The following is a 17721-nucleotide window of genomic DNA, read 5'->3' as shown; positions in this document are numbered from 1 at the left end:
GATGAGATGAGCGACACGTGGGTCCGTTCTCAATAACATGACCGAGTGAGTTGTGATGGCCAACGACACCTCGAGACTCAGGAAGGCGTCAAGATGTATGAGCCATGTCGATGGTAATCAAGATGACAAGATGAGATGCAGTATTGCATTGAGAGACTTTGGCCCTGAGTAGTGGCAAGGCCGAGCCGAATGATTTGGCCTAGTGTAGAGGCAAGTCGGTTGTGGCGCGAACGATTGAACATGCACGCGTAGGCGGCGTGTGTGGTCGGACAAGCTTGGATTCCGCACAAGCGCGACTGGCGAAGACAAACCTTGCCTAAGGTCCAATGAAGCCACAAAGTCGGGGCGAAAAATATTTATGGGGCTTGATTCCTCTTAAGAGATCATGAACATGTCAAAATCACGACATCGCACAGTGAAAGACACATATGAAAGACACATAGCATGAATCTTCTTAGGCATTCAAATGGGAACTTCAATTATTTCATGTGCTCTGAGGTTCATGTGTCTTCTGCAGATCCATGCAACGTGACCATCATCCCTGTATCTTACTCTCCACAGCCCAAACTTCTCAGCAATATCTTTTCCAGTTGAACAACTCTGTTCTCTCAAGTAATCCACAACCCATTGTTGTGCTGTTCTGAGATCTTGCTGAATGTCCCCAGCTCTGCTTTTTCCCCTACTACCTACACGTCCGATAGTGACAGCCCCGACTACTCCTGCAGCAGCTGCTCCAGCTGCCCCATGGAAGAACGATGAATCAGCTAGATGCGCAACCTCCCGACCCAAATCTGGGATCATGTGCCCCATTCCCATAGCTACTTGGGCTCCAATTCTGAGAGAAAACGTTACCAGTTTCATGAACTTCGTCGTATATGGAGCTAAAGACCTGACTGCCATATTGTCAATCTGCAGGACTTCACAACCTATCTGATCTTCAACGACATGCATTTCCCTTCGGAACTCGCATAACATGTGCAGTCGGAGAGCATTCATTCCGGAAATCAGGTTAGAAATCAACCTTCTTGAGTAGTTTTCCGTTCTAACGAAATAGAACATGTTTGGTACTCTCCTCTCTTCGATTTCAACATTGTAATTCACTAGATAGTTCACTTTTCGATTAAGCTCAAGGAGGAGTCTATGTTCATAATATCTTAGACCTTTTATCTCCTGCTTTAAGTCTCTGATTTCTTGTTCAATGATCTTTAATCTCTGCAGAACAGCTTCAACCCCTTTTGCAATTCCATCGAACGTCGCTGCAACTTTGTCAGTTTCGTCATTGGATAACGAGCGATCAACTGCTTCCGGATTGTTTTCGTGCGGGACTTGCAGTTCAACAGCAAGATCATGAAGGTCATGGTACCTCCTATGCAAAACTTCCCGGAAATCATCGTCAGATAATAGCTCTCGAGCAAAATCAAACCCGACTGCAACAATTTCTCTACCGCAGTCTGACACAGGACACCATGTGTGCTGATATTCATACATCCCATCAGCAGGAACTGAAAGCAATGCGAGTTTCAGTTGTTGTATTGAGATGTTCTGGGTTTTCCTATGTCTAGGTGCCACCAAATTTTGCACGCATTCGGGCCTGATTATGCTTTCGGTCAAGATGACGGCATTACAGAGGTCATGAATTGCTGGGATTATAAGCTGCTGGATAAATCCGAGAGTTTCGGTCAAGCTCTTCGTGGAACATGCCAGGACATCGATATAGTAGCTGAACTGTCCTCCGAGCTCTACCCTGACATACATTCCATTGATGTTTATTGTGATCAGGTACTTCTCTAAGCTGTAATTTGCTACATATTGGTTCTTTAATCCCATGATTCTGTTATATAGATCCACCTGAATTTCGAACAGCAAAAAATCTGATTAGGAAACCGAAACTCACAATGTTCCATTAGAGAAAGCGAGAGAGAGAGAGAGATAGAACTAGGGTATTCTTGCCTGTAGTCGAGGAAAAAATCCCAGAGTTAGAAACATATGGCTCGAATCATCGCATTCTAGGTGTCGCCCTGTGTAGATGCAGTCGGGCATACTTAACGGCCACCTTTGTGGTTTTCCTCTACCATCTTCGAGAACCGAGGGGATTAGCAATGGCGAATTCGGGTCTGATTGGTCTTGTTTATAACAGAGTTCGAGTTTTAGCATCATTCCCACTAGATCACTAGCTTGCACGTTTTCAAATACCTTCGAATTCGTTCCTGGGATCGGGCTATGTAACTTGCTTTTTAAAACTTTTTCCAGTTCTTTTCTACTGATGAATCCATTATTGTTGGTTGAATGGTTTCTAATTTCTAGTCTTATTAGTTGGCCAAGAACTTCACAAAACCAATCATAATCTAATATCATAAATCCGAGTTCTTCAAAGTAAATCACCTCTCCTACGTCGTGCAAGCAAGTAGCAAGAGCCGTCCTCCTTGTCTCGATCTTGTCTCGATTACTTCGTCTCGAACGTATTCTCAACTGAGGGATACGAACTTGACATAGATCCTGATACTCGTTCCATCTCATTACTGGTTTGTTGTAGTTTTCTGATCTCCAGTCCATCAAAATTTGGATCAGTTCGTTACAGAGCTGGTAAACTTGCGGAACTCTTTGGAGAACAGTGCGGCTCGTTCTCTGAAGATGATGCAAGAGTTTGTTTACCGATGCCGATGAGCGTGCATCGACAGTAAACACTGTTGGGTATATGTCAAGGAAGCCTTGGAATTTGTCTCTCAATCCCTGGATTGACATCAAAGTTTGCTGCACGTTCTGTGAACGTTGTACGACTTTGTCATGATGTGTTAGAACCAAAGTTACGTTTGGAAGCACGCATTGCTGTGATGCTCGTTTAGAGTTGGAAACTATGAACCGTAGCCAATATCGAACATCGTCTTCTATCTCGTTCAGGTTTTTCGGGTCTTTGTTACTTGGTTTTCTGATTAAACTGCTGATGATCACAAATACTGATGCAGTTCCAGGCCCGGGAAACATGAGATCGTGGAGCGAATAGAATTCGTGCTGATTAGCTAGATTCCAAACCGATATTTTTACGTCTTCATCTCTGTAAGTTTTTATCTTCATTCCAATTGTTCTTACTGCTTGTTCAACTGGAGCTACTAAAGATCTAAATTGTTCTGTGAAGGGAAGTTTTGAAGAACCAAAGTTCTGCAATATGGAAGTTTTACCTGCAGATTCATGCCCACAGAGGAAAATCCTACAACTTTTTGGCTCGGTCAAGGTCGTGTCGAGCGAATCCACCAGAGGTTCGAGATCAGTGTTCCTGTTCTGTCCTAACCTTTGGTAAACTCCATTGGCTTTCCCGGAATTCTGAAGAGGAGTTCCCGAGAGGTCGATGTCTTCGATCCAAGGATTTACCTCCAGCATCCCTGTTATTGTCTGCAACACCATGTCTCCATCAACACCTTTACAGCCGGGTAACGATAAGTGTCTCAACGATGCGTTCTTCTCTAAACTCCTGAATATTCTCACCATGTCATTTGGTTTCAAGCTATGATCATCATATATCCCTAAATGAGTAAGAGTTTCGTTCGTTGTGAGCATATGTAGAATAGCAGCTAGCCCGTCTCTTCCTATCTTGTTTCTTCGACCTCCGAACGTTACGTATCTGAGAGTTATGTTTGCTTGCAGTTGCAGGGTCGAAAACCGGCTCAAAGGACAGAGTAAATGCTCGACTCCGATGCCCGTAAATAAGTTTCCATCAAGAAACAAGCTCTGCAAGTGCTTGTTCTTGAAAAGTCCAGCTGCTATATGCACGATTGCCTCGTCTTTTAAGTGAGTTTTCGATAGTTTTACCTCCCTCAAGCAACGATTTTGCTCCAACGCCCAACGGAATTCTCTTGCCCATCGAGATTTCAGCTGGATACCAGTCATGTCGAGTGTTTTAACCGTTGAGTTCAACTCGAGCGCGCAGGCAACCGTGCGAGTGCCATTTATGTCTAGCGTATAAATTCTGAGTGTGCTATTCCCAGGTACAAACTCAACCACCTTTGAACTTTTTCCACTCCAAATGTGCACTTCCAAGTTCCTATTCATTGCCAAAACTGCAGCTATCAATGGGGTAACTGTGATTGAATTCGTGTCGAAAATTGACAACAGCTTCAGAGTCGAGTTTTCTTCAACCATCTTCGAGAGTTCTTCCACGCCTTTTGACCCGATCGAGTCCTCCCGAACGTGAAACTCCTCTAACGAATCATTGACCTTCAAACCAGAAGCAATCAAACCAACCCCGACCGATCCAATCCCACATTCCGAAAACGTAAGCTCTTTAATCCCTCTGTTAATTCTCAAAACACAACACAGCTCTGCCAAGCATTCATTACTCAATCTATTTCGTCGAAACATGACATGTCTAATGCCCGAATTATCCTCAACCAACCTACAAAGCTCTTGCATCTGCTCGAGTTCCCAGTCGACGAGATGAAACTCCAAGCTTCTGAGGGAGCTGTGGCAGCTCAAAGCTGTGAGAAAGCGAGAGAAGTAAGGAATGTCGTTCCTGGTGAGGTCTACTTTCATGGAGTTTTCGGTTTCGACGTGGCAGCAAGAAGTGGGCTGAGAGAGATGGAAGGAGAGGCTTTCGGGGAACGGGTTGTCCGGGCCGAGAGTGTGCAATGCCGATTCGAGATCGCCATGGTTCCAGTCTGAAGCCATTGATGGAGAGAAAGATGAGAGGTGAGTGCTCTGTTTTGTGAAACTGGTTTTGCTTTATTGGGAGGAAAAAAAGGGGAGATGTTTGTCAAAGCAACAGTTTGGTGCTTTATAACTGTAAAATCAAATACAATTATTTTATTTAGGGAATTATTTGTAAGACTTTCGGTGGCTCTTTTGGGATAAAATTGTAAGAAATTTAATGAAAATGATTTATATACGATAATTTTTTATAAAATAAAGTGATACCCGAGTTAGGGCGGTTCGTGTTACCTAATAACCTGACCAATCCAGACTATCAGACTGAAATCATAAAGATTTGGTTGGAATAGATTTTTATTCGAGTCAACTTGACTATCCTGAAAATAGAGGGGTGGGTTAAGTTGGGTTATGAACTCTAATCGAGCTGCTTGAGCTCTTATGGGTTATGAACTCTAATTCAGCTGCTTGAGCTACTAACATGAAATTTTTGGTCTGGGTTAGGTTGGGTTATGAACTCTAATCGAGCTGCTTGAGCTCTTATGGGTTATGAACTCTAATTGAGCTGCTTGAGCTACTAACATGAAATTTTTGGTCTGGGTTAGGTTGGGTTATGAACTCTAATCGAGCTGCTTGAGCTCTTATGGGTTATGAACTCTAATTGAGCTGCTTGAGCTACTAACATGAAATTTTTGGTCTGGGTTAGGTTGGGTTATGAACTCTAATCGAGCTGCTTGAGCTCTTATGGGTTATGAACTCTAATTGAGCTGCTTGAGCTACTAACATGAAATTTTTGGTCTGGGTTAGGTTGGGTTATGAACTCTAATCGAGCTGTTTGAGCTCTTATGGGTTATGAACTCTAATTGAGCTGCTTGAGCTACTAACATGAAATTTTTGGTCTGAGTTAGGTTGGGTTATGAACTCTAATCGAGCTGTTTGAGCTCTTATGGGTTATGAACTCTAATTGAGCTGCTTGAGCTACTAACATGAAATTTTTGGTCTGGGTTAGGTTGGGTTATGAACTCTAATCGAGCTGCTTGAGCTCTTATGGGTTATGAACTCTAATTGAGCTGCTTGAGCTACTAACATGAAATTTTTGGTCTGGGTTAGGTTGGGTTATGAACTCTAATTGAGCTGCTTGAGTTACCAACATGAAATTTTTGGTATAGATTAGGTTGGGTTATGAACTCTAACGAACTAAGACAATTGAATTTTCCTGTTCAACACATTGTGAAAGATGAAGTTAATCCTGAGAAGTTATGTGGGTAATTTGCACTGCAGTATTATACAGAAAATAGCAAAATTCGGCCAGGCAACAAAAACAGGATTCGGTCAGCGAAAAAACAAGACTTAATAAGCGGTTTCCCGTGTCGCCCTGCACAAGCTAAATGCTGTCACAGAAGGAAATGCCACTAAGCCTTCTGTATTGGCGCACAGTGGATGGTGCCCTAGAGTTGCTTGAGCTACTAACATGAAATTTTTGGTCTGGGTTAGGTTGGGTTATGAACTCTAATCGAGCTGCTTGAGCTACCAACATGAAATTTTTGGTATGGATTAGGTTGGGTTATGAACTGTATTCGAGCTACTTGAGTTATCAACATAACATTTTGGGTTTGGTTTAGGTTGGGTTATGAACTCTAATCGAGTTGCTTGAGCTACCAATATGAAATTTTTTGCCTAAGTTAGGTTGAATTATAAACTCTAATCGAGTTGCTTGAGCTACCAACATGAAATTTTGGATCTGGGTTAGGTTGGGTTATGAACTCTAACCGAGTTGCTTTTAAAACTTTTGGTATGGGTTAGGTTGAGTTTTGAAATCGGTTCGAACTACTCGAGTTACCTAACATGAAATTTTTTGCGGTGAAATTTTGAATTTGAGTTTGGATTAAGTTAAGTGGGCTTGTCGTGATCATGGCCCAAAATATTCACAATTTTGTGCGGAATGAAATTTTCCGGGAAAATTAAAAACACCGAGAAATTGATTTGGATAACGCTGCGAGCAAAAAGCTTCCATTGTTTCAGAGCTTCCGCCATTGATATCCAGAGGAACTTCCATGGCTATTTCTTCACTCTCTGCTACTATAATTCCATCTCCTTCACTATTTATTCCCTTATCATCCCTTCATCCTAAACCGACATTTCTTCCCTTCTCTGGTTTCTCTTCTACTGCTTTAAAGCTCAAACCCCTCCATTTTTCGTTGCCGTCGTCTAGGGTTTATGCTGCTCCCGAAGTTCTAGACTCCTCCGATGCCAACGAACCGCCTCCGGAAATCCTGGAGGACTCCGGAGCTGCCATTCTCGAGGTTTGTGATAATGTTGTTCGTCTAGAAAAGTAGTGCGGAATCGAGCAAAATGTTACGATTTCTTTACGTTTTGTGATGAATTTGAGAATTTTTGTTCTGGATGTGATTGAATGGTGTTCTAAATTTCCATGTTGTTTTCAATTTCATTGCAAGTAGCTAAGGAATCTCCGTTTTGTTTCTGTAAGGCAATGGATTGGACAGTGCTTCTATGTTTGTTTTCATGTTATGTTTAGGGTGAAGATTTTGAAGCGCCTGGGACTTCAGCATTCAGCATTGGCGAGGATGTGGATAAGGTAATTCTTATGTTTTATGTCATGCACAGCAGCTTCTGAAACCAAAACAAAACTCCGAGATTTATATTGGTTCTGATGAATAGATAACAAGTGAAATCATTTAATGAGATTATATCAGCATCATAAGTTTTTTAAACTGCTACGTTGATTGGGTGAGGTAATGAGTGAATAGAATGTATGTACCTATAACCTAACAAGCCCACCGCTAGCAAATATTGTCTTCTTTGGGCTTTCCCTCTAGGTTTTAAAATCATTTGATAGTGAGAGGTTTCCACATCCTTGTAAATAATGTTTCGTTCCCCTCTCCAACCAATATGGGATCTCACAATCCACCTCCCTTAGGGGCCTAGCATCCTCGCTGGCTCTTGTTCCCTTCTCTAATTGACGTGAGATCTCATAATCCACCCCCCTCTAGGACTCAGCATCCTCATTGGCACACCGACTGGTATCCACTCCCTTTGGGGCTTAGTGTCCTCGTCGGCACACCGCTCGGTGTCTCGCTCTTATACCCTAGTCCAAGCCACTACGGCCACTGCTAGCAAATATTGTCCTTTTGGGGCTTTCCCTTCCGGGTGTCCTCTCAAAGTTTTAAAACGCGTCTTCTAGGGAGAGGTTTCCACACTCTTATAAAAAATGATTCGTTCCCTTTTCCAACTGATATGGGATCTCACAATCTACCACCCTTGGGGCCCAACGTCCTTGCTAGCACACCGTCCGGTGTCTAGCTCTGATACCATTGTAACAACCCAACCTCACCGCTAGTAGATATTGTCTGCTTTGGCCCGTTATGTATTGTTGTCAGCCTCATGGTTATAAAACGCATCTACTAGGGTAAGGTTTGCACGCCCTTATAAAGAATGCTTTATTTCCCTTTTCAACCGACGTGGGATCTCACATCTCTAATTTTACGATAACTCTGCTGGCTTCATTTACTGATATATATGTATATATATGGGTAAGAAACGGTGTTTTCAATGTGAAAAATGAAAGAAGGTTAAACAAAAACAAGCCCAAACAAAAGGAGACCCAAACTAATTATAGAAAAGGACCCCAATCTAAAAGAATAAGACTGAGCATAATCTAAAACATGCCTAGTAATTAAAGTACAAGGGAAGGCGTTAAACCTGATCACTTCTAGAGTATATTCATTTTGTACCTTTTTCTGTTTACAAGACAAGACGCCAATAAGGTCTTCAGCAGGTCGTCGTGTTGTGTTATTTGATTTGTTGAATTATACGCGCTACGAGGTGTATCTAGGGACTTATCTGATGAGCTAGTTGGTCGTATAATTGATAGTATCCATCCTTTTCTTTTGTTTGGCTGATTTTGACGAACTAAGATGTTTGTGGTTTCAGCTGGCGCCAAAGCAGAAAATTAGAATTAAACTAAGGTCTTACTGGGTTCCCCTCATTGAAGACTCTTGCAAGCAGATAATGGATGCTGCAAGGAACACAAATGCAAAAACCATGGGTCCCGTGCCATTACCTACAAAAAAGCGCATCTATTGTGTTCTTAAATCTCCTCATGTTCATAAGGATGCTAGATTCCATTTTGAAATCAGAACCCACCAGCGCCTAATCGATATTTTGTACCCGACTGCCCAAACAATCGATTCGTTGATGCAACTAGACCTTCCAGCTGGTGTTGATGTGGAGGTCAAGCTATAAAGAGAAGAGCTTCACCAAGGTAAATTTAGTTTCCACAAGTCTATTACATGGTTGGTTTTCCTTTTACTGGTATATTATCCTTTCTGATGGCACGGTATATTGCTGTCTGCATTAAAGCCAGTATTCCTTTTCTGCTCCTTCATTATTTTCTTCAAGAACTCAAGTATTACTAGTTTTGCTACATCAAAGTTTGAATGCTTGGCACCATTTCTAAATTTAGCTATATTAATTAATTGTTGTGGTGGTTCAAGATGGCTGAGAAATCTCTGTTTTTAGTCTATTGATGTGAGTTTGTCAGAGAGCAAATCGAACAATGTGAACAGTCTACCACTCTGATATTGTGAGATCCCACATCGGTTAAAGAGGGAAACAAAGCATTTCTCATAAAGGTGTGGAAACCTCTCCTTAGTAGACGCGTTTTAAAACAGTGAGGCTGATGATGACATGTAAGAGGCCAAAACGGACAATATCTACTAGCGGTGAGCTTGAGTCGTTACTAATAATATCAGAGCTAGACACTGGGCTGTGTGCCAATGAGGATGCTGGGCCCTCAAGGGGGGTGGATTGTGAGATCCCACAACGGTTGGAGAGGAGAACGAAGCATTCCTTATAAGGATGTGGAAACCTCTCCCTAGCCGACGCGTTTTAAAACTATGAGGATGTCATAAAACCGGACAATATCTACTAGTGGTAGGCTTTGGTCGTTACAGATATACACTATATATAGGGTTTCATTTTCTTTATAATTGATAACTTTGTATCTCGTGTAAAGGTCGTGTTTACTTGTGTAGTTGGGCATCTAGATTTAAGCAATAGATACTCGTCAACAAGTGGGATCAAGAACGAGGGTGACAATATAATATTAAGGATTTCCATACAAGCATGAATAAAGAAGCCCATGAAAAAACTAGGGATTATGCTTGTTGAAACGCGAGTTGTGTATGTATTCTCCTGCCATTAAGAAACAGAAGTGGAGTCAATACCGACCTTAGGTTGAAGATAAAAGGACATTTGAAATTTATGTCTTTGATAGAGCTGGAACGAACATTCTTCTGGGTGCATGGAATTGATTGAACTAGCTAGTTTTGCAGTTCGTTGATGTCGATAATCATCAGGAAGTCGTATCGATTTTGTCCTGATTTCTTATATGGTTATTTAGGCTCATTTCAATGTTTGTTTGCCCCATGTTCATGCTTTCTTTAACACTTTTTGGTTGATTTCTTGCATGTTAGGTAATGGGTATCTGAGGATGTAACTATTGATATATATCAGAGCATGAAATCATGTAGACGATAACGATGGAACGGGTCGTGGAGACGATGGCTGGTCCTTACGTTATGCTTTTCTTTGTTGGTTCTTTGCTGCTTTGCAGTCTCTTGTCAATCATTTGTATTATTATTTTTTTTTCTTTCTTTTTGTACTTAATGGAGCAATGAAAATGGTGGAATTCAAGGCCTCACAACATTGTCAATATGCATAGTCAAACGTTTGGTTGACTATAAGCCCTCTTATATGCTTTTGTAGCGTAGCATCAACGAAATCAGGTGTTAAAAGACATTTTGGCATGCTTTTGTACAACAATCATTTCTTAAAAGCATCGGTATCGGTTGGACTGATCATGTGAGATCCCACATCAGTTGGAGAGAGGAACGAAACATTTCTTAAAACGATGTGGAAACATTTCCTTTGCATACGGATTGTAAAACTGTGAGGTTGACAAACTAAAGTAGACAATATCTATTAGCGGTAGGCTTGGATTGTTACAAATGGTATTAGAGTCAATCACCAGACACCGGACTATGTGCCAATAAGGACACTGGGTGGGGTGGATTGTGAGATCTCACATCGGTTGAAGAGGGAAGCGAAACATTCCTTAAAACGATGTGGAAACATCTCCCTAGCAGACACATTGTAAAATCATGAGGTTGTTAGGCCAAAGCAGATAATATTCATTAGTGGTGGGTTTGGGCTATTACAAATGGTATTAGAGTTAGATACCAGACTATGTGTTACCAAGAACATTGGGGCTCAAAGGGGGTAGATTGTGAGATCCCACATCGGTTGGAGGGAGGAACGAAACATTCCTTATAACGATGTGGAAACATCTTCCTAGCAGACGCGTTGTAAAACCGTGAGGTTGACATGCCAAAGTAGACAATATCTATTAGTGGTGGGCTTGAGTTGTTACAAATGATATTAGAGTCAGACATCGGACTATGTGCCACTAAAGACACTGGGACTCCAAGAGGGTGGATTGTGAGATCCTACATCGGTTGTAGAAGGAAACAAAACATTCCTTATAACGATGTAGAAACATCTCCTTAGCAGACGCGTTGTACAACCGTGATGTTGACATGCCAAAGCATACAATATTTGTTAGCGGTGGGCTTAGGCTGTTACAAATGGTATTAGAGTCAGACATCGAACTATGTGCCAGCAAGGACACTGGGACCCCAAGGGGGTGGATTGTGAGATCTCACATCGGTTGGAGAGGAAAACGAAACATTCCTTAAAACGATGTGGAAACATCTCCCTTGCAGACGCATTGTAAAGCTATGAGGTTGAGTTAAGCAAGGGTCATGTTGCATACCTAATTCATTACATTAGTAGGATAAGTCTCTCTATTTATGTTCGTGTTGTAAATTTGAACTCTTGTTAAATAATGAACCCAACCCAACCCTAATTAATTGGGTTGGGTTTGTTCGGGTCATTCCTTCGCATTTTTGTTTATAATAAAAGTAAAATATATTTTTTTTTTTTTTTTATAACATATTGGTATAATAAACTAAAATTAAAAAAATTAAAATAGAAAATATTGAAATTTTATTTTATTATTAAAAATTGAAATTATTTGAAGAGGAGAACAAGTACGAAATTGATTTGGAAACCTAAACCACACGTAATTAGTTACGTAGTGAAAAGTCCAAATAATCCTTTTTAAAAACTTTATTTATTTATTTGTTTATTTATTTATTTATTTATTCATTATTATTGAGATAGAATCTTTAATAATTAAAACAGCTTCACCAAACAAATTTAGTTACGTCACCACTCGCGTCACAGCACCACCATTGACTGTTACTTTATCATTGCCCGAAAAGGTCCGTGTTTGTCACTTTATCATGCCAATTTTTACCGGGCAAAAAAGTATTTTCCACTTTTAATTTATTTTCGATTAAATTATTTTAACTTTCAAAATTAAAAATTTATTCTCAAAATATTTAATTTTTTTTAAAATTTACTAAACATAAAATTCAAATTAAAAAATATCATTAATAATAAAGTAAAATTAAAAAAAAATTATTATCATCCAAATTTCATGATAGTAAAAAAAAAATTAAAAATAAAAAGTATTAATGAAACTTTTAAATCGATAATTTTGAATTTTTTTTTTATAATTATTTTTTTAAACGTTTAAAAATGTGATGTCTAAAACTAATATTAAGAATATTTTTATTTTTTTTAATTAAAAGGAATTTAGTAAAATAACATAACATAAATAAATAACGTGAAGTTTAAATAAACGATGTCATAGAATTAAACGTTCGTAATAAAATTTTTAAAATAACATAATATAAATAAATAACATGAAGCTTAAATAAAATAATTGTGAGATCCCACATCGGTTGAAGAGAAGATTCTTTAGAAGGGTGTGGAAACTTCTCCCAAGCAGAACGGTTTTAAAAAAATCTTGAGGGAAGCCTAAAAATGAAAGTTCAAAAAGGACAATATTTGATAGCGGTGGGCTTGGACTGTTACAAATGGTATCAGAACCAGACACTAGGTGGTATGCCAATGAAGACGTTAAACTCCTAAGGGGGTGGATTGTGAGATCTCACATTGGTTAGAGAGGAACGAAAGGAATGTGAAAATCTCATCGTAGCAGACTTGTTTTAAAAATATTGAGGAAAAGTCCGAAAGGGAAAGCCCAAAGAGGACAATATTTGCTAGCAGTGGGCTTGAGCTATTATAAATGATATCAGAGCCAAACATCAGGCGGTGTGTCGTTTAGCCCCGAAGGGGGTGGACACCGAGCGATGTGTCAGTGAAGACGTTGGCCCCCAAGGGGGTGGATTGTGAGATCCTACATCAGTTGAGGAGGGGAATAAAAAGAATGTGCAAGTCTCTCCATATCATATGCGTTTTAAAAACCTTGAAAGTAAACACGAAATGGAAAGCCAAAAGAGGACAATATCTGCTAGGGGTGGACTTGGGTTGTTACAACAATGTCGTAATCAAACCTAAAGGCTACAAACAACATGAATGCATCCACCCTAGTTTCGATCCCATGGTTGTCACCACAAATACATATGTGCCTACGTTTACCTCCAAACTCAAGCCACGTGCTACTCCTATTTTTCAGTAAAGGTAAGACACCTCTTTACAAATGACGATGTCGAAGTGACGGTCATTAGACCGAAACTAGGATAGATGCATTTATATTGTTTGTAGCTCTTAAATTAGATCATGACATTGTTTTATTTCTTTTCTTTATTTTATTTAAATCTTACGTATTCATCCATATCATGAAAGTTCAAGAAGCTCCTTGATATCGAGTTGAAGAACCCGAGCCATAATTACCTAAAACGTAAAGGGCACTCGAGTTAATTGTTGGTAGCATAAAAAGGTTAATACCCTTCTCATGATTTGATTAGACTCAATGGATAAACAAAGAAACTCCTCACACATTAAAGCAATACTATCAAGCTCTATGCTTCTGATCCAATACTCAGTTAAGTATCGAAAGATTTATTCAACTTGGCATCACAAGAGTCCGAGATCTTATCTTGTAGATACACCCAACTGTATGACAAGAAATATCTCAAACCCGATCAAACGACATACTCGATAAAAAATTTCACGAGACCCTATTGAATTAATGGCCACTTATTGGAAACCAAAGGTAGCTTCCAAGATGGAAAAGGGTAAAAAGGACATTGCACAATATTTTTAGTATGGTTCTTATGGTTGTGGAGTGAGAGAGGGATAATCCAAAACAATTTCAACCATTCATTGACAAATGTTTGGAAGATAGTGAAGGAAGAACTTGTGGGGGAGAAATTATTTGAATTTGTGTGGCTTTTGATCCATTTTGGTTCGATTTTCGCGAGATTTCGATTTCGATTCATAGTATTATCTCGATTTGTATCGATATGAATTGAGATCGCTCCCGATTGATACCACAAATATGACATATTTTAAAGTTATGTAGTTCATACGTTCTTGGGTTTAGGTTTGGAGGTCACGCTCGACTATGTTTGCTAACTATAACTACAAGATTTTTTATTGGGTTTAGGTTTGGAGGTCACGCTCGACTATGTTTGCTGACTATAACTACAAGATTTTTTATTTAGGGACCACTCAAAATGAATGTTTAATTATTGTCGAGCCTCTTAAATTTTCATATATATAAAAATGACCAAAATACCCTCACACTACCCCGCCCAAATCTCTCCACTTCCACTTCTACTTACCTACTATTGACAACCACTACTTTCTATCAGTCGTCACTCACCTTTGTTGTATCGCCTAGGACCACAACTGTCCACTGGAGACATCGGCCTCACTTTACCGCAACCACTGTCAACTATCGGTGGTAGTCAGTAGTCAATCATAGTGTTTTGGATATAAACATGAAATCAAATTTTAGAAAAATGGCTTTTGAACGTTTAGTTGTGAAGTCCTGTTAAATTTTCATAATATATAAAAATGACCAAAATGCCCTCACATACCCCTTCAAATGTCTCTATGTTCACTTCCACGTACCTACTATTGGCAATAACTACTCTCTATCAGCTGTCACTCACCCTTGTCGTCATCGCCCATGACCATAACTGTCCATTAGATTCCATTGACCTCACTCTACCGCCACCACTGTCAATTGTTGTCAGTGGTAGTCAGTAGTCGATTAAAGTGTTTTGAATATAAACTTGAGATCAAATTTTAGAAAAAGGGTTTTTGAGCGTTTAATTGTGAAGCCCTTTTAAATTATCATAATATATAACAATGACCAAAATACCCTCACACTACCCCTTCCAAATCTCTCCATTTTCATTTCCACATACCTACTGTTGGATGCCATTACTCCCTATCAACTGCCACTCACCCTTGTCGTCATTGCCTACAACCGTCCACTGGAAACCACTGTCAACTGTCGGTGGTAGCCAGTAGTCAATCACAGTGTTTTGAATATAAACTTGAAATCAAATTTTAGAAAAATGACTTTTAGAACGTTTAGTTGTGAAGCTCTTTTAAATTTTCATAATATATAAAAATGACCAAAATACCCTCACACTACCCCTTCCAAATCTCTTCACTTTCGCTTCTACAAACCTACTATTGGCGACCACTACACCCTATCAGCCGCCACTCACCCATGTCGTCATCGCTCACGACCACAATCGTCCACTGAAGATCACCGACCTCACTCTATCACCATCATTGTCAACTATCGGTGGCAGTCTTTTAATTTTAAGCGTTTTAGATATAAAAAAATGTATTTTCATAAAACAAAATTTTCTCGCGCAATCCAAACAGGTCCAAAATGTACTCGTTTTTTAAAATATCGAAGTTTTAGCTATGCTCATGAAACCATGTGCCAAGATTGTTGAACCCAACACTCCCAATCTAGGAAATCAAGTACATATAACCATCAATAAGTTATGTTTATTTGTCTTTATTTGGCCAAACTCCCAATGTCTTTACTATTTTTTGACTAACAACATCTCAAGTCTTTCAAGTAACTTTAAATTCAAAATTCATAAATATTTTATTAAAATATTATGTCACATTATTTTAAAATAATTATCTCGAACCGACCTAATCGAACATTTAAAAATTTAGTAAATTTACTACTCTTTTAGTTTAACGGTTATAGGGTAGGGATCAAATTTCGACCTTTGGAATAGTAATTGTAGTCTGATCGATTAGGGTATGCTCGTATTGAATGCTAAAGTCGAGTCTCGTAATATTTTTTTATTTTAACCCGATACATATCGCAACATATCGAAATCTGATATATTTTGAAAAAAAAAAACCATATGTTCAGTTGTAAATAGTTACCGGTAAACCCTAATAATTAAAACTGTTCCGAGAATAGTTTCGGATTCTTTCTTAGGTGAATGTCTATGTCTACTACTTTAGAGAGATAGAGATATCACCTTTCTTTTGAGTGAGAGAGAGAGATTGAGTATTTGACTATAAAAATACATAGAGAAACCGTCTTATTTACACGTTTTTTTCAATAACTTAGGTCACGAACATTCAAAATTTAGCGATTTCAATTCAAGTGTTTGATTTTTTTGGTCGATAATATATATATAAACTAGTTGAATTATGTTCGGTTCATCGGTATTTTAATTTTTTATTTTGTGTGAAATAATCGAGACATAAAAATTTGAAAATATATTTATATTTATATCAATTAGTGTCTAAACTGATTCTAACGATGTTCTTGAACGGATGAAACCGAAATTTAATTAATAGCAAACTATAAAAAAAATGTTAGGACACTATAAATTTATACAATTTCAATCATAAAAATTCAAATTTTAATATCCTCTTTTTTTAATTTCCTTTGATTTTTTTCTTGATTGACCTTCTTCTCTCCCACATCCTTAAGCGATCATTATCCATTCAAACCTCATTTTCTTCCCCCATTTCACTTTCCGGGAAAATTTGGAGATTTTCCCAAGAAAATTTCCACTTACCCAATATAAATACCCCTCTCTCGCCTCCATATCTCCTCCATCCCCACTCCCTTTCGCCGCCGTCTCTGTTTCCTCCAACTTCATTCCCCTCTCATGACGGCTTGCCTCCCACTCTCCGGCGACCCAAACGCCTCTCTCCCTTCCGACCCACATCACAAAATGGTCAAATTCTGCCGACCCACCTTCTCCGATCATCTTTCTTCCATACCCATTTCCCCAAATCCCCACAAAATCCAAGATTCTCCTCCGCCGCCGCTGCCGCCGCCCTGTTCCGATTCCGATCTCTGGTTCAAAATCCGGGAAGAAGCTCGTTCCGATGTGGAAGACGAACCCATTTTATCGAACTATTACATCAGTTCGATTCTCTCCCATAGCTCTATGGATCGGGCGCTAGCGAACCATCTCTCGATTAAGCTCGGTAGTTCGAGCCTCCCGAGCTCGACTCTGTTCGAACTGTTCTTGGGCGTTTTGAGAGACGACGGCGGCGAGATTTTGCGATGTGGGGTTAGGGATTTGAGGGCGGTGAAGGAAAGAGACCCGGCTTGTATTAGTTATGTGCAATGTTTTCTGAATTACAAAGGGTTTTTAGCGGTTCAATCGCATCGAATCGCTCATAAACTTTGGTCTGATGGGAGGAAAGTTTTGGCGATGTTGATTCAAAACAGAGTATCTGAAACTTTCGCCGTTGATATCCATCCCGGCGCCGAGATTGGATGTGGGATTCTTCTTGACCATGCTACCGGCGTCGTCGTCGGCGAGACGGCGGTCATCGGAAACGATGTCTCGATTCTTCACCATGTGACTTTGGGCGGTACCGGGAAGGATTCCGGTGACCGGCACCCGAAGATTGGAAATGGGGTTTTGATCGGCGCCGGAACTTGCATTTTGGGTAATATTAAGATCGGTGATAGAGCGAAGATTGGAGCTGGGTCGGTGGTTTTGAAGGATGTACCGCCGCGGACGACTGCCGTCGGGAATCCGGCGAGGCTGGTCGGCGGGAAGTCGAATCCGATTAAGTTGGATAAGACGCCAAGTTTCACTATGGATCATATTTCTCATATAAACGAGTGGTCTGATTATGTTATATAGATTTTTTTTTTTTTTTTTTTTTTTT

At 39.7% G+C, this 17721-nt stretch overlaps 3 protein-coding genes across 3 annotated transcripts; 2 read left to right on the top strand and 1 right to left on the bottom strand.

Annotated features, from left to right (window-relative positions):
- Positions 1-343: 343 nt before the first annotated feature.
- On the bottom strand, positions 344-4874 carry LOC111476455 (protein TORNADO 1-like). Its single transcript, XM_023120113.1, has 2 exons — positions 1951-4874; positions 344-1848 (listed from the first exon to the last, which is right to left on the bottom strand). Exons 1-2 carry the CDS (start codon positions 4657-4659, stop codon positions 463-465), a joined length of 4095 nt encoding a protein of 1364 aa, XP_022975881.1. The 5' UTR covers positions 4660-4874; the 3' UTR covers positions 344-462.
- Positions 4875-6602: 1728 nt separating this feature from the next.
- On the top strand, positions 6603-10397 carry LOC111476723 (30S ribosomal protein S10, chloroplastic-like). The gene is made up of 4 exons (XM_023120513.1): positions 6603-6938; positions 7172-7231; positions 8587-8917; positions 10131-10397. The coding sequence occupies exons 1-3, from the start codon at positions 6690-6692 to the stop codon at positions 8896-8898; spliced, it is 621 nt and encodes a 206-aa protein (XP_022976281.1). The 5' UTR covers positions 6603-6689; the 3' UTR covers positions 8899-8917; positions 10131-10397.
- Positions 10398-16484: 6087 nt separating this feature from the next.
- Positions 16485-17721, top strand: LOC111474114 (serine acetyltransferase 1, chloroplastic-like). Its single transcript, XM_023119369.1, has one exon. The coding sequence runs from the start codon at positions 16701-16703 to the stop codon at positions 17694-17696; it is 996 nt and encodes a 331-aa protein (XP_022975137.1). The 5' UTR covers positions 16485-16700; the 3' UTR covers positions 17697-17721.

Source organism: Cucurbita maxima, unplaced genomic scaffold (genome assembly GCF_002738345.1).
Source record: "Cucurbita maxima cultivar Rimu unplaced genomic scaffold, Cmax_1.0 Cma_Scf00003, whole genome shotgun sequence".
NCBI lineage: Eukaryota > Viridiplantae > Streptophyta > Magnoliopsida > Cucurbitales > Cucurbitaceae > Cucurbita > Cucurbita maxima.
This window is presented reverse-complemented; position numbering and strand designations above follow the sequence as displayed.

Coding starts and splice junctions, on each gene's coding strand:
- LOC111476455 (XM_023120113.1), bottom strand. CDS start 4,659: ATGGCTTCAGACTGGAACCATGGCGATCTCGAATCGGCATTGCACACT. Junction 1,849..1,950: donor GATTTTTTCCTCGACTACAG/GCAAGAATACCC, acceptor TTCGAAATTCAG/GTGGATCTATATAACAGAAT.
- LOC111476723 (XM_023120513.1), top strand. CDS start 6,690: ATGGCTATTTCTTCACTCTCTGCTACTATAATTCCATCTCCTTCACTA. Junction 6,939..7,171: donor CCGGAGCTGCCATTCTCGAG/GTTTGTGATAAT, acceptor TGTTATGTTTAG/GGTGAAGATTTTGAAGCGCC. Junction 7,232..8,586: donor TTGGCGAGGATGTGGATAAG/GTAATTCTTATG, acceptor TTGTGGTTTCAG/CTGGCGCCAAAGCAGAAAAT.
- LOC111474114 (XM_023119369.1), top strand. CDS start 16,701: ATGACGGCTTGCCTCCCACTCTCCGGCGACCCAAACGCCTCTCTCCCT.